The sequence below is a fragment of the Ooceraea biroi genome, chromosome 11, assembly GCF_003672135.1.
Source record: "Ooceraea biroi isolate clonal line C1 chromosome 11, Obir_v5.4, whole genome shotgun sequence".
Lineage (NCBI taxonomy): Eukaryota > Metazoa > Arthropoda > Insecta > Hymenoptera > Formicidae > Ooceraea > Ooceraea biroi.
The window spans coordinates 7,165,800-7,179,605 of NC_039516.1; the positions used below are offsets into that span (position 1 = coordinate 7,165,800).

The 13,806-nt window shown below is 47.4% G+C and overlaps 1 protein-coding gene across 5 annotated transcripts in view; it reads left to right on the forward strand.

Moving 5' to 3' along the window:
• LOC105275819 (protein bric-a-brac 2) overlaps positions 1 to 13,806 on the forward strand; it is a 266,959-nt gene that overhangs the window by 197,619 nt on the left and 55,534 nt on the right. Inside the window, exon 2 of one of the 5 annotated variants that reach the window (XM_020030502.2) lies at positions 9,827 to 11,570. The exons of the other annotated variants lie outside the window; for them this stretch is intronic. Coding sequence (XP_019886061.1) covers positions 9,827 to 10,069 — 243 coding nt within the window. The 3' untranslated portion in view covers positions 10,070 to 11,570. Of the gene's footprint in view, positions 1 to 9,826; positions 11,571 to 13,806 lie in introns of those variants that run through there. 5 annotated transcript variants of the gene reach the window in all.

The window sequence follows — 13,806 nt, forward strand, 5'->3', positions numbered from 1 at the left end:
GGTACAACGACGACGACGATGACGACGACGACGACGACGGCGGCGGCGGCAGCGGCGACGGCAGCGACGGCGACGGCTGCAGCGGCGGCGACGGCGGTGGCGGCGACGCTAGGCGTCACCGAACTGATATCGTTATGACGCGGAATGAACTGTCGCCATGAATCAATGCTATTCTATGTTGAATATCATACTATCTTCAAGAATAGATGTCGGCAAACATCTATTCTATCTATACATCTATACAAATTTCAGGACAGACTCTCAATGCCATTTTGCAAATTATCGATGTCTAGCGATGAAAGAAAGGGGGATTTAAGTGTCGCAAACCAAAGCCAAATGGAAGCTGCAAAGCGGCATACTTGATGCGCCGATCCGTCGATATCTTCGTGGGGGTCAGAAAATTAAAAAAAAACACACACACATACATACCCGACGACGAAAAAAAATATTTCGGGAGGGTGGCGATCGATCTAAATCGGGATTCATGAATTTAATAGGACTCCATGGACTTTTATAGCCCCTTTCCCCCTCGCCCCACTCCCGCCTCTTCGTCTCTATCTTTCTATGGTTTTTTCTCGTTTTTGGAAATCATATCGAAACCCCATACGTTCCGCCACTTTCACAGACACCGGACGTTTGCAATGGTAATTCGCGGCATCGCGGTAAAAAACTACCCCGACCAGCTGGAAGAAGGGGCGGGGGTGATCGGGGTTCGGTCGATGGGGAAAAAGGGATGGTGAACGCGCGAGGGTGCGGTGTGGGGGAGGGAATGGAGGTGTGAGGCAGGGCAGTAGTAGCCATCGATCACGAGTCTGTTTACCGATTTTTCCGGCGGGCGCCATGTGGATATTTGTAATTACAGAACCGAAGCGGCCGCGCGGCCCCGCCGTAGTTTTTATTCGCGATCCGAACGACGATTTTTAATTTCGAGTAATGAAGCGCCACACCGGCCCCACCGCTGTTGATATTCGTTATTAATTTTTAATCGCTGCCCCCGCGCCCGTACACGCGGGAGCGCCCAGATGTCGAATATAGTCTCGCGCTGAAAATTCACAAAAACGCGGCTATTTTTCTGCTGACCCCCTCCGTCGATACCTCTCGTCGTTAATAAGTTTCCGCCTGTATCTCACGGCCGATATCACACAGCCTGTATCGCGAACGCTGGAAAGACACGTCGGTCAATTTATGGGATCCACACGCAAGTTCCCGTTCCCGTGTTCGCTGCGAATTTTCACACAGCGCTCTTCCTTGCGCCTCTCTGTGTCTTCCCTTCGCGCCGTTTTCCCTCTGTCCACGATTGTTTATCCGCTTTATTCAAACTTCGCAGCTCGCGGCCGTGGAAAAGCGGTGCTTTCGCAAATATTACACGGCGGCCCGCTCGGGGAGGCACGCGCGCGCCGCAATTTGTCGGCGTATCAAAACGAAATCAAGCCCGGCAAGATAAACGTTTCGCTGTCGGACCCATGCATATTAATTTTAAGCCGCGAAAAAGCAAGCTTTTCTCTGTCTACCCGTTTCGCTCTCCTCCCACCCTCGCTGTCTCTCCCGTAAATGTCCCTCTCTCTCTCTCTCTCTATCTATCTATCTATCTATCTATCTATTTCTCTTGCTCGCTCGCTCGCTCTCTCTCCGCACCGCACACCATCGTCCCATCCATCTCCGGCCGAAAACGCAAAACAAAGCAATTCGCGCGATCCGATCGGGAAGCGCGCGGACCGATTATTTTCCGATCGGCGGACTTCGCGCGTAAAAACGGCCGCGCAATTACAAATTAATGCACACCCGGCCGGCCAGAAAAAATAGAGACACCCTGCCGCCGATCATCGGCGTACGCGAGCAGCCCCGGCTCGGAATTAAAAAAAACATTATTCTTTAGAATTATCCGCGGTAACTGCAGTCTCTCGCTCGTGCCGCGGCGGAAGCGATGCATATTGATACTACAAATATGCATTTGCCGCTCCCTTTCCATCTCGTACTCGTGAGCACATCGGAGAGAAGATGAAAATTTAGCGGCCGAGAGAGGGTCCGCAAACGAAAAAAGAGAGAGAGAGAAAGAAAGCAACTACCACCGAGCGAACGAATCGTCAAAAATTAGTGCCTCATTCAAGTCGCGATCGCAGTCTCGAGTATTTTGTAGTATCGATGACAGTGTATTCCTCTTTCATAATTTGTGATAAGGTTGTTGCGCTCTTCACGTAAAGAATGAACGTAAAAGCAGGAACGTTTGAGTCTGACGAAATCAGACAGAGCGCGACAGGGATGACTGCAGCAAAAAGATTCATATATGATATGTAACGCACTGTGGGAGGAGGTGAATCATCGTGAAAAGAAGCAAAGCGCGTGAAAGGAAGCGAGCGAGAACCGAATCTTGATGATGTTTTATATGCAACTATTCCGCATCTGTCGGTGTCTGCCGCTTCCGGCGCAACCAAGGAAACGAAACCGATTTTGATGGAGGGCGGACAATAGGACGGAGGTCATCGGTGAGCCACCCGGAGCCAGAGGGTGACGAGGTCGAGGGTATGGCGGCCGCAGAGGGGGAGAAGGGACGAGGTGGAAATCTCGGCTTCAAGTGTGTCGCTCTTTGATGTTGCGACCTGCCCCAAACTCGGCGGTATCGCCGAGTTGCCACCCTCTCCAAGTGGCTCAGGCAGCATCAAAGAAAGTGCCTCGGGACTGCCCCTCTCCCCTCGGCTGCCACCAACCACCCATCCACCCTTACTCATTCCTGCTGGGTGTTCCGTATTATACCGCAGCTAGCTAAATTTCTTTCAAGAGGAAGAGAGTGAAAAAGAGAGGGAGAATGCGCGATTGCGACGTGGGACGGAGGTGGAGGGATGCGTTTCCGATGTTCCGAAAAATAAAGGGACCAGGGAGACTCGAGGAATTACTTTTCACCGGGCTTTCGGACTCCTTTGAGCGAGTTAGGCGATTTTGGAGGAAGTTTGCTTCCTTCCGCGCACCAAGGTGCATTCCTGCCTTTGCAGTCACCCCATACTGCCGAGGAACTTGGCATGGGGAATAAAATTTCTCTCAATCGTTGGACTCTCCTCCGTATCCGTTTCAAATAGCAATTGACGATCCACAGTTTCGACTTCATTATTTTGTACTATTATATAAAATAGTATAAGAACACCAGGTATTATTTTTTATTCCACACAACTTATTTGATTTTAATTAGTGAAAAGAATTGTAATTTTCATTATACATGTTTTCGAAAATCACTGATCACTGTGTGTTCGACATCTTTCTATATTTCTTCATTTCTCGATAGGATAATATTCTTACATATCTTTTCGAAATAGTGATCGATAATCGCGATGCTGATTGCTAACGCTGCGTAAACTGCAAAAATGGATTGGATTTGTTTCTCCATATATATTCTCCTTAAATCACGATCGATAATCCGGCGAATGATCCCGCGTAGAACGAAAAGAATTGGATTGGAACTCGCGATTCTTCCGCCGTTGATGAGTATCGAGCCTCGATAAATCGAAAGCTGAAACCGAAACTGCGCGCCCGTTTAAGAGACTTAGGCGACGCCGATGGGTTTCGGCGCCGGCTTTTCCCGACTATTCTACACGCAATTTCGTGTTTAATATCCGAAATAACTCGACTTCCTCTTCCACGCCCGTGCTCACTGCACCTGCATCCGCAGCCATGCGCACATTGGTCGACGAAATAGCTCGTTTTCCACTCTCTTCTCTTTATCTTTCTATTCCCGCCGACTATATTTCCTAGGAGTGTTCTATCAGTTCCGTTATATAAATATTTCCAAACAAAATTAATAAAAGATAACGGAATGTGCGATGCAAAAGTATGCCACGTATGATAAATACTATGATAATTTTCGCATCAAAAGAATGGTTTTATACCGATATCGCAGTAATAACGAAAATAATAACGCAACAAAAAGTCCCGTAGTGTTCATTACACCTATACCAGGATAAGACAAATGCAACTTATTTTAATGGCGAAAATGGAAAATAATGTATGATGGAAATAAAAGCGCGCGCGGCGTTAAAGTACTTAATTAAACTTTGAAAGCAGTTACATGGGATAAATTCTATTTTATTCCGTTCCATCCTCTCACCCTCTCACCCTCTCACCCTCCCCTCCCAATTCCTGCTCTCTCTCTCTGTCGTTGTCTCTATTCGCGGACGTTTCATCGCCGTATTCGTTCTCTAAAATTTTATCCCGCGTGCGTTATCCCGCGACCGTTAATCGTCGGCCGGCCGCGAAAAATTTCACTGGCCGGCCGGCAACTCCGCCAGCCCGATAAATAAAACCGCTTTTCAATTACGAAATTAGTGTATTATTAACGCGCCGATATTTTTCCGATAATTTCGTGCTGCACCGCCCTACGCGACCGAAATTGCCCGATATAAATCGTTGATTTTTTTTCCCTTTTTTTCTTTTTTTAATTCAACGCAAAAACAATTCACCCCCGCGGCTCCGCGGGATCCGTCGAGTCAGTTTCCATCGGGAGGAAAACCGTCCACGTGCGTCCCGACGTTGTTCCTCGTCGCGTTGTCTCGGGATCGATGTACGTGTCTGAAAACGCCACTCGGTTATTGTCCCTTCGTGAAGTCTTTTCCTCTCATGACTCTTCCCTCTCTGCCATCTCTGCTTTGCTTTGCCTGCAGCCGCCACTCGTGCCTCGTGGGGAGATGACGCACACTCCTCTTTTCCGCGGAATTTATAACGCAAACGAGTCGGCACAATTTTTATACGGTTCTTTAGAGAAAAGGAGACCGGCAAGTTCAAAGAGCTGACGCGAGCCACTCAAGACTTGCCCTTCGTGACCGTTTCACTCTGATTGGTGCTTGTTTGCCGATGCATCCGGATCTGTAACTTCTCTTTTCATATTTAGAAAAGAATATTCGCGTTCAGAAAAACGTCTAAAGTGATTCAATAATTTTAGATGATTAACTCCGAAGCTTCAAAGACAGTTTAACTTTGTCGTAAGTGATGCTGACCTAAGCAAGGCATTCTAAGTAATGCGTATTATTTAATTCTCACTGATCCTCTCTTAATGCGCATAGTTGCTCTTTTAACAATCGCGCAAAATGCGGCGGTCTTTTCCATCGAAGGAAACCTTCGAGAAAGGCAGATCCTTCGGCTCGGCTGAACGAACGAACACCAGACTCCGCCGTTGATAGCGTATCTTAACGGCGAATGAAGTTTAACGTCATTTCGCCGACGATTCTCCAGGCGAAAAAATATCGATGAGTTATTAAGGATCCGATTTCGTTGCGCGAATGAAATTTCACCCATCTCCCTTATTTCCCGACCTCTTTCTCATTATGCGATAGTATATTTTATAAGTATCGGCTTTTAGGTCTCTGCAGCGCGGCGGGGCCTTAAAACTTGATCAAGAGTGATACGATTTCCTACAGTTCTTACATATACGCGAGAAATATAGTTTATATATCATATAATAATTAGCATATTTATTGGAGCTGGAGGTTCATTATTTCGCACAATTTAATGCCGGGAACAACACCAAGTCTTCTTCTATTTCATGTAACAATGCGCATTTTTTCTTTCAAAAGTTTCTTTTCTCATGTTGTTTTTCGATGGGGTTGCATTAAAGATGCTTCAGATAACATTAGGTGGGCCACTCTGCATATAGATACATGTATATGTGGAGTCCTCTTACGAGGGGCGAGGGATGTAGCCGAGGGGGGTGGGCTCTTGCCTCGATATCTCGAATTCGACTATCCTAGCCCGGGCCAATGGCGTTCCCGCCATCGTCCAGCCACGACTGATCTCGTTGCAATAACATTATATCTATTAGCGGGCACTCGATACTATTAATAATTAATCGCGAGCTAATATCCCACATTTGGCCGTGCGCATTTCGCCCCCCGGCTAACCCCCGGTTTCCCCATTCCCCTCGGTTGCCTCCTCCTTCCTCTCCCTCCCCCGTTCACCGCTCTCCTGCGGCACAGAGTTACTCGAGGCTCGTCTAGGACGAGCGGATGTGCGGAATGCTTCGAAAATGCCTATCCCCGTACCCACCATTACTCTCCCTTCCTTCTCCTTTCTCTCTCTCTCTCTCTCTCTCTCTCTCTCTCTCTCTCCCTCTCTTCGTCGATACATCGTATCGATGTACACCGCGCATTCGACATGATATCGCGTCGTGCGATATAATATCGGTTTCCAGAATACACGATCAAAGATACAAAGCGGGAAGCAGCTAACGGTACCATCGCTCGGGGGGCCAAAGAGAGCATTACGATATATGGAAATTAATGATTGCTCCCTCCAGCTTTCCCCTCAAAATTCCTCCGCTTTGCATCCCCTCGCTAGTGCAATCATTAATCCTTGGATAGGCCGGCAAGACCTCCAAGTGCGCGCGCGATTGTATAAGAGGGGAGCTCGTCGTACATCGGGGGATTTGAAAGTTCGATCGAGGCCGCTAGGATTTTCGCCAATTTCCGTGCATCGAATGTCACAACAAACGCGCAACGAACTGCAGTGGGGAACAAATGGGTAATATCAGCACGTGGAACGTCTCACGGCGAAAGGATTTATTACGCGCGTTCCGCAGAAGAATTCGAGTTAAAAGTGTGGCGAATTTGGGGAGCTGGCACAATTATTAATACTCGTAATACTAACCCCCGCTCGTCTCCCACCTACCCTTTACACAGTGCGCGTCACTACGCCACCCCGTCGTAAAAGTGATATACGTCGCCGTAAAATTCTAGTTACCGGCGCGATTATGGCTTATGGCTCGACACGCGTGTTTTAATAACCGAGCCCACGCGAACTCCCGCCTTTTATCGCGCGCTTTCCGTGAAAAAGATTATGCATGGATCATTACGCAGCGCGGCTCTCACGAACCCCCCGAGGTGTGAAAAGGATGTGTGCGAGTCCGGTGCACGTAGAACGCACGTTGTTACTTACTCGCGTCCGTGATATACGGGGTGTTCCTCTCGCCTCAAGCGTCGCTGCCAAGATTTCGGAAAAGGGTTGTTTCGACGGAGAGAGCTGTTTGTCGAACAGAAGGAAGAGTATTGGGCGAATAATTCGACGCGACGCGATGTCTCAGGGCGAAGAAGAAACCAGCGACGGGGTTGAATCGTAGAAGGAATGGCGGGGGAGGAACGGCGGAGGGGCTAGAGTGGTAGAGTATATATCCGCGGCGAAAACACCTGTGGCTCCGTTCTCGTTAGATTCGTGCGACTTTTCCGAAGATAGCGAGGGTCCTTTCTCACTTCGTCTGTCTCTCTTTCTCTCTTTCTCTTTCTCTAGCTGTCTCTCCCTCTCGCCGACTGATCCGCCCCTTGCCGTTCTAACCGCCACCGTCGATTTCGTGGCTCGTCTGCTCTTCCTGGCCGTCGTTCCTCCCTCGTGCGAGCTCGAAATAGCACGGTCGATTGCTATATAGCTTCGGCATAAGAATAGAGAGACGCGACAATTTCGTCGAAGTCGCGACGAGTCGTGGATGAGAATGCTATTTCCGGACAACGCTTCCGTTTCAACCCCCCCCCCCCCGCGTCGCGTGACACGCCTACTACGAGGTGAAAGACTTTTCACGCCAAGAACGAGATTCTCTTAAAGATCTACAAATTCCAGCGACAACTTCTATAACAGATGTAGACATTCTTTACTCAGAAAAATTAACTTTTTACGTCTTTCAATTTTTCGCTTTCTTTCAAAGTATGCGAAAGACTTTAATCTTTACTTTTCCGTTCACATTTCGCACGTCGTTGACAATTTCGAGAAGCGTACTAATTTTTTTCGTGAAATTACAGCGTCAGTCGTATAAAAAATTCCTACGTAAAGTACTCGGCCTCCGGCAGTACGCAGATTTTGCACCTCCGTTTTGTCCGATTGGAATCCCTTATCAGCATCTCCTGGTATCCGTGAAAGCTGCGCAACCCCCGAGCGGGCGTGGAAAAGGAGACGACGTGACGGGGCTAATCGACGTTAACGCGATCAAGCGGATCGCAGCGTCGATCATCGCACAAATCACTGCCGGTGATCAGCAAGTGCGCTCGAGCGCGATCGCCGGGAATCTCGAGATGCCGTACTGATGAATCCTCGCTTGCCTCGCGGAAAATCAATCCTCCCCGCCAAAGAGATCGCATACATCAGGCCTGATCTGTGTTTGTTACGCAATTGAGAGGAAAGCGCGGGAGGGAAAGAGACGGAGAGCAGGCGAGCATGGATGGATGGATAGGTAGAGATGGTTGGGCAATTAGATTAAGCGAGACTGCATTATTATAACCTGAATATTTCTGAAACGCGTGTGCAAACACTAATATTGAAATAACGAGCAAATTGGAGAAGAAGGGGATAAGCAACAGTGTAAAACCAAAAAGCAATCAAACCGGAAAAATCGGATAGATACAATAGTGACAAGATTGACAAAGATAGAAACGGAATCATTAGAAAGTGACTGGATCTCCGAACAAAAGATCATTCGATCTCGCTCGTAGTCTAAAGCAGTCGAAATAATCTGTCGAAGAAAATCCGCGTCATTACCGCCGGCGGAGGACGCGAATTCGCTTCGATCGGCCTCTCGGCGGCGCGTAGATTAGCGCGCGGGTTAGCGCGGAACGCTCGCGGGCTGGCTATCTATCTAGTCTCTGGCGCTCGCGTTCCCGTGTCCTAGGCCGGTCGGTCCGGCCCGGCAGAGATAGACCGGACGCTAATGCGCCGGAATAGATTAATACTGACCAATAGGAGCGCCGATCGAACGGCCTGGAGCACATTACTCAATTATTTACGCTTCATTAAGTATATATCCAATGCCCGCCCCGCGCGAGTGTGTGAGTGCGCCCGCCTGCGCGCGCGCGCTTGCTCGCCGCGCAATTCCGCCGACACGACGCACCGAGCGCAGGGTGGATGTTGCACGTGTGTGGGTGTGTGCGTTTTCGTGCGTATGCGTGCGATACGTGTACGCGTATGTACGATCGCGGTACATAATGTATGAGAGCGTGTTGGTAGGTAAGCGACCACCCCTAGCTCGCCGAGGTCTAACTTAATTATTCGAGAAATTCAGCGATCCATTCCTGCACCCGCCCCCTCGCCCTGCCGCCCCGGTCCTGCCGCCACCGGCGCCCGGTTTTCTCTTCCTGCCCCTTCGCCACCAACCCCCCCCAACCGTCGCCCCGCGATCGCTCACGCATGTGTGTGGGCATGTGTGTTGTGTGTACACGCGTGCGTGTGTATACATGTATGTACGTATGTTTCTCTCTGTCTCCCTATCTCAGCTTCTCGTCCGTTTCTCACCCCCTGCCAGCCTCTTCTCTTCCTCCTCGTTCTCCTGCTTCCCTCTCTCGCATCCCCCGGAGGACCCGCTGGACCCGCTGAAATCGATCCTGGAGGATTCGCCTGCTTCCGCGGAGGATCCAACGTGCACCGGCTCGATTGCCGTCTCGATTTCCGCCGGCGACTTCCGTTTATCGATCCTCGTCCTTGCGCGAGTTTTATCGGCACAAAATTTCCAGTTGATTTAGTAACGGCGCACTAACATGGCATGAGTACATCCGATTAACATTAATACGTGCTAATTAACATTAATATGTTTTGCATGTAATACTGGAGGATTATAATATGAGCGATACGGGCGCGAGAGCACGCGCGCAACGAAATACGATGTTTAACAGTGTTAGCAACCGATTTTAATCTTATTCGATGCGGTTTATTAAGAAATGCACGAAATGTATCGTTAATCGAATAATCCACTTGTCACGATTCAGTTATCGGATCTGAAATAATCTTGTTATTTGATCATCCCCGCATATCTCTATTCGTTAGTTATTATATAACATTATTATAAATAACGCGACCCCGTTTTCTTTTGTTTCAGGTGAGTCTGTTGCAGAGTTACTCTCTCGGGCGAACTTCTCGATGGGTAAAACAAAACAAAAAAATAAAAAAGGAAGTGAAGGCGTGCAGCTCTACGATAGCGGTAAATCAAGAATTTCCTGACTCACCGAATCGCCATCATCGGGATAATTTCTATCTCGCGGCGTGCCTTGAGTATCGCGAGAAACAAGCGCGGGGAAATTTCACGGGCAGATCGCCATGGATTTATCGCTCACTAGCGTAGGGCTCTAATTATAGGGACGCGTCGTAGGCATGCGCGATAAATAACGATGGGAAAATTAACGGCAATTTATAGGAAACGCAAGGATATACGACCGCTCGATCGGCCGGTCGGAGAACCGGCTGTAATCTGTCTTCCGACTGCGGCTGATAAGTGTTCTCTCACGACAATACGCGATATTTCTATGCTTGATGAACAGTTGAAAACGCTAAAATATACGTTCAGTCATCGTTGACGGCGTGAGATCTTTTAATTGGACGATAAAGAGATCTCGCCGATCGTTATTACCGATATCCTAACCACATTTCGCGCGAGCAGTACAATTGGATTTAAAACGCGTGGGATTTAATTTCGATAACGATAACGCCGCTTAACATTTTTATATGTCTCGTACTTCACGTTACTTCACGCGCGCCGGCGACCGCCGTAATAAACGGACACATATATATTCCAGCGAAGATTTAATGACGATTGCGCTCTCGTAATTACGGGTATTCGGCTCATATACAATAAGTAACGATCTAAAAACAGTCGCGAGTTAATGCGAAGGACGCGATTGGCGCGACAGTAATTGAGAATCGGAACGTAATTTCTGCCATCATGCCCGGTGTCAATCTTTCGCATCGTGTTGCAATTGTATTTACGGGGCTCTAAATCTAAATAGATATCTAATCTAATCGGAATCTAGATCGATCGATGTATACATTAATAATCGTTCCAAATGTTAATAATCACTTTACACACGATTGATGGAAAAATTGTAGAAATACCATCCTCTAAATACGTGCGAGCGTACCATTTCCGAAGGATGAGGAACCATGTTGAGCGAGCGCGGCTGCCGCGTGTCTCTCTCATTAAAGAAAATAATTTCCTCGTGGAGAAGAGAGAAGGAAGGGAGAGAGGGATAGACTGTGTATGTATGTGTGTGTTAATTCGTTCCTCGATATTTTTGTATCGCGCCAACTGTCACGGTGTTAAAATTGCGTTACGAGAAAATAGCAGACGAGTAGAATAGATTCTCGACGAGATACGGGCGAGGCGTATTAAACCGAGGATTCTTGACAACACGCGGTATTAAAGGCGCGTATTTATCGGGCCGAGGAAGGTCTTAATTACAGATGGTCGCGGCGCGGCGCGCGCGATAAATAACGATCGGAAAATAAGCGGGAATTAATAGGAAACGAGCGCGGGGCGCCGATCGCGATCGAGAAGCCGGGGGAAGAAGGCGCTGCTTTTGTGTGTGCTGTGGTACACACACTGGCCATTATATCCAGCGCCAGTTGTTCCGGCTGTATTGTGCGCGGTAGTGACGACTGTTTCGCGCAGATAGCAGGTACGTATTTAAATGAGGAACGAACAGGAGGCGGCGCTCCGCTGCTGGAAGGATATAGCAAGAGGCGTGTGTGTTGTGGATACAGGGTGTCCGGGTGGTTGCGCTTTTTTGCGGACTTAAGGACGATCGTTCTCCAGCTGAATTTGAAAACAACTGGCAAGCAATAGCAAATGCAAAATTTTGTCGATAAATAATAATGAAAATCTTGCCGTGTACCGACAACGCGAAGTTTTAATTCCAAGCTTCGATCATCGAGACGTGTGATAATGAACGTTAATCCTGTACACTTTCACTTCTCAGTGTCGAGATATTAAAGAATTTATATATTTATAAAAATGTGTAAAAATTTGGATAAAAATATTTTTTAAGCACGCAAGGAAGTTCTAATTTCTAAATTAGTTTCAGAAAAATTGATTTATCGACATTTATAAATATAAAAAATTGTAAAATATTACGAAAGAAACAATACTGTCGTGCTAAGATTCAGCTCGAATTCGTCGAGAGTTTACAGACAGGGAGGAAACGCGATTGTTGCGGACACCCTGTGTATACGACCGCCCCGTTGGAGCAGATAGATCGTCGGCCCGATACCGTGTCCCGGGAGACTTTAATTATCATCGCGTACGGACTATTTATATGCCAGGAAGCACTTAAATAATATTTCTCGGAGTCGCGAGGGGCGCGCGCTCGCACGGGAGGAGAGGGATGGGGCAGGGGCCTCGGGAGAGATCGGGAACGGGATATTGCGTTTTCTTGCCTCGGCTACCGAAGGTTCTGATCCACCCGGCAGATAGCGGCCCGCCTGGAGTATCCGTGCCGCGGAATACCGGACGGTGGGCGGAATCGACTTTTATCGGCCGGAAGTCGAAAACAATACGTGCGCGAAAGACGCTGCGAACCGAGAATACGCGTCGCGCCGCGCCGCACCGCACTGCGAGGAATCGCATCTCCTCCGAGGGCGTGACATAATTCTTCTTTTGCAGGAAGCGATCGTTCTTATTCCCGCGAGTCCCATACGCATCCGTGAAAATTTGTATTGTGAAGTAATCTGAATTGTAAAAATCATCACGAGTAATGATAAATTTCCGTACCTGATTTTCTTAAATCGCCTTTGCTCGCACGATACATCCGAACTGTATTTAACGCAAATAATACGTACCATATACATGGGATACTGTAACGTAATGAATGAAAGAAAAGTGTGATCTCGCACTGAGAATGCGCACTTGCGAGTGCGCACTCTCCTCTAAGCTACACTTGAAAATTCGAGGTTTGCAAGCATCATTATCATAATTCCACGTTTTACATCTCACGATTATGCCGCGCTCACCGCGTAATTTCATGCGCGAATAATGACGTGTTTACCTTACTAATATATTATATAATCGCCTCATAATTTATTACAATATCCGGGAACAAAGCTGAGAATCGGAGCGCGCTTCGCGAACGGTCCGCTCTATAATTTAATCCGGAGCAGCGTAATCCAACTTGAGGAACTAACGCGAAAAGAAAGCCTAGACAGTTTGTGATATTCGCAAACTAATTATGATGAAGTGCTGAAAAATGTCGGCCATCGGATGTTTTTATTTATCCAATAAAAGATTCATATAAGCTTAGCAGCATCTTTGTAAATTTATTTAAGAAATCTTTTTTTTATTTTTTAATTATCCTTGATAATTATGTTTGCTCTAGAAATAGCTTTATGATTCCAGTTCTTTGCGCTTCTAGTCCATTGTGGAACACATTACATTTTATTTTTATGTTTTTCACATACAAATTTGTAAACTGATTTGATGCAATTTCGAGGATTTCATGTATATTTTATTATGTTTGTGTCAGGTCAGTCAGAAAGTTCGATTCGATTTTCTATAGTTGATATAGCCACGTACATCTAATGCAGGAAACAATGTCTATATCGTAGACAATAATATCTAATCATAGACAACGATGGTAATTTACTTGGTTGATGAATAATTTCTTACTAGTGAGTGCAGTAAAGTAATATTTAACGCAAAAATCGAACCGAACTTTTTCACTGACCCAATATATAGTATCAGAAATACCAGCACTCGTTTTTCATCTATAGACACACGCGGGAATCCGTGCGCGTGATCCATCACTTTATTACGAGACGGATCCCACGTGCGATCGATGGATCGATCTGTGAGCAATTATCGGAGCGGTCGAAGGTGGTCGTGCACGTTAACGCTGCTCAGAAACAGGGCTCGACATCTATTACAAGGCGGAGCCACGTCGCGGTAATAGCCACAACACCATTAGCGTGCAGAACGAACAGAAGGCGCGAGAAAGGGAGGCGAAAGAGAGAGGAGGGAAGGAAAGGGCGAGGGCAAGATAGAGGTTGATATATCGATCGCCGGAAATCGCGAAATCCGAATGTATTCTCCTT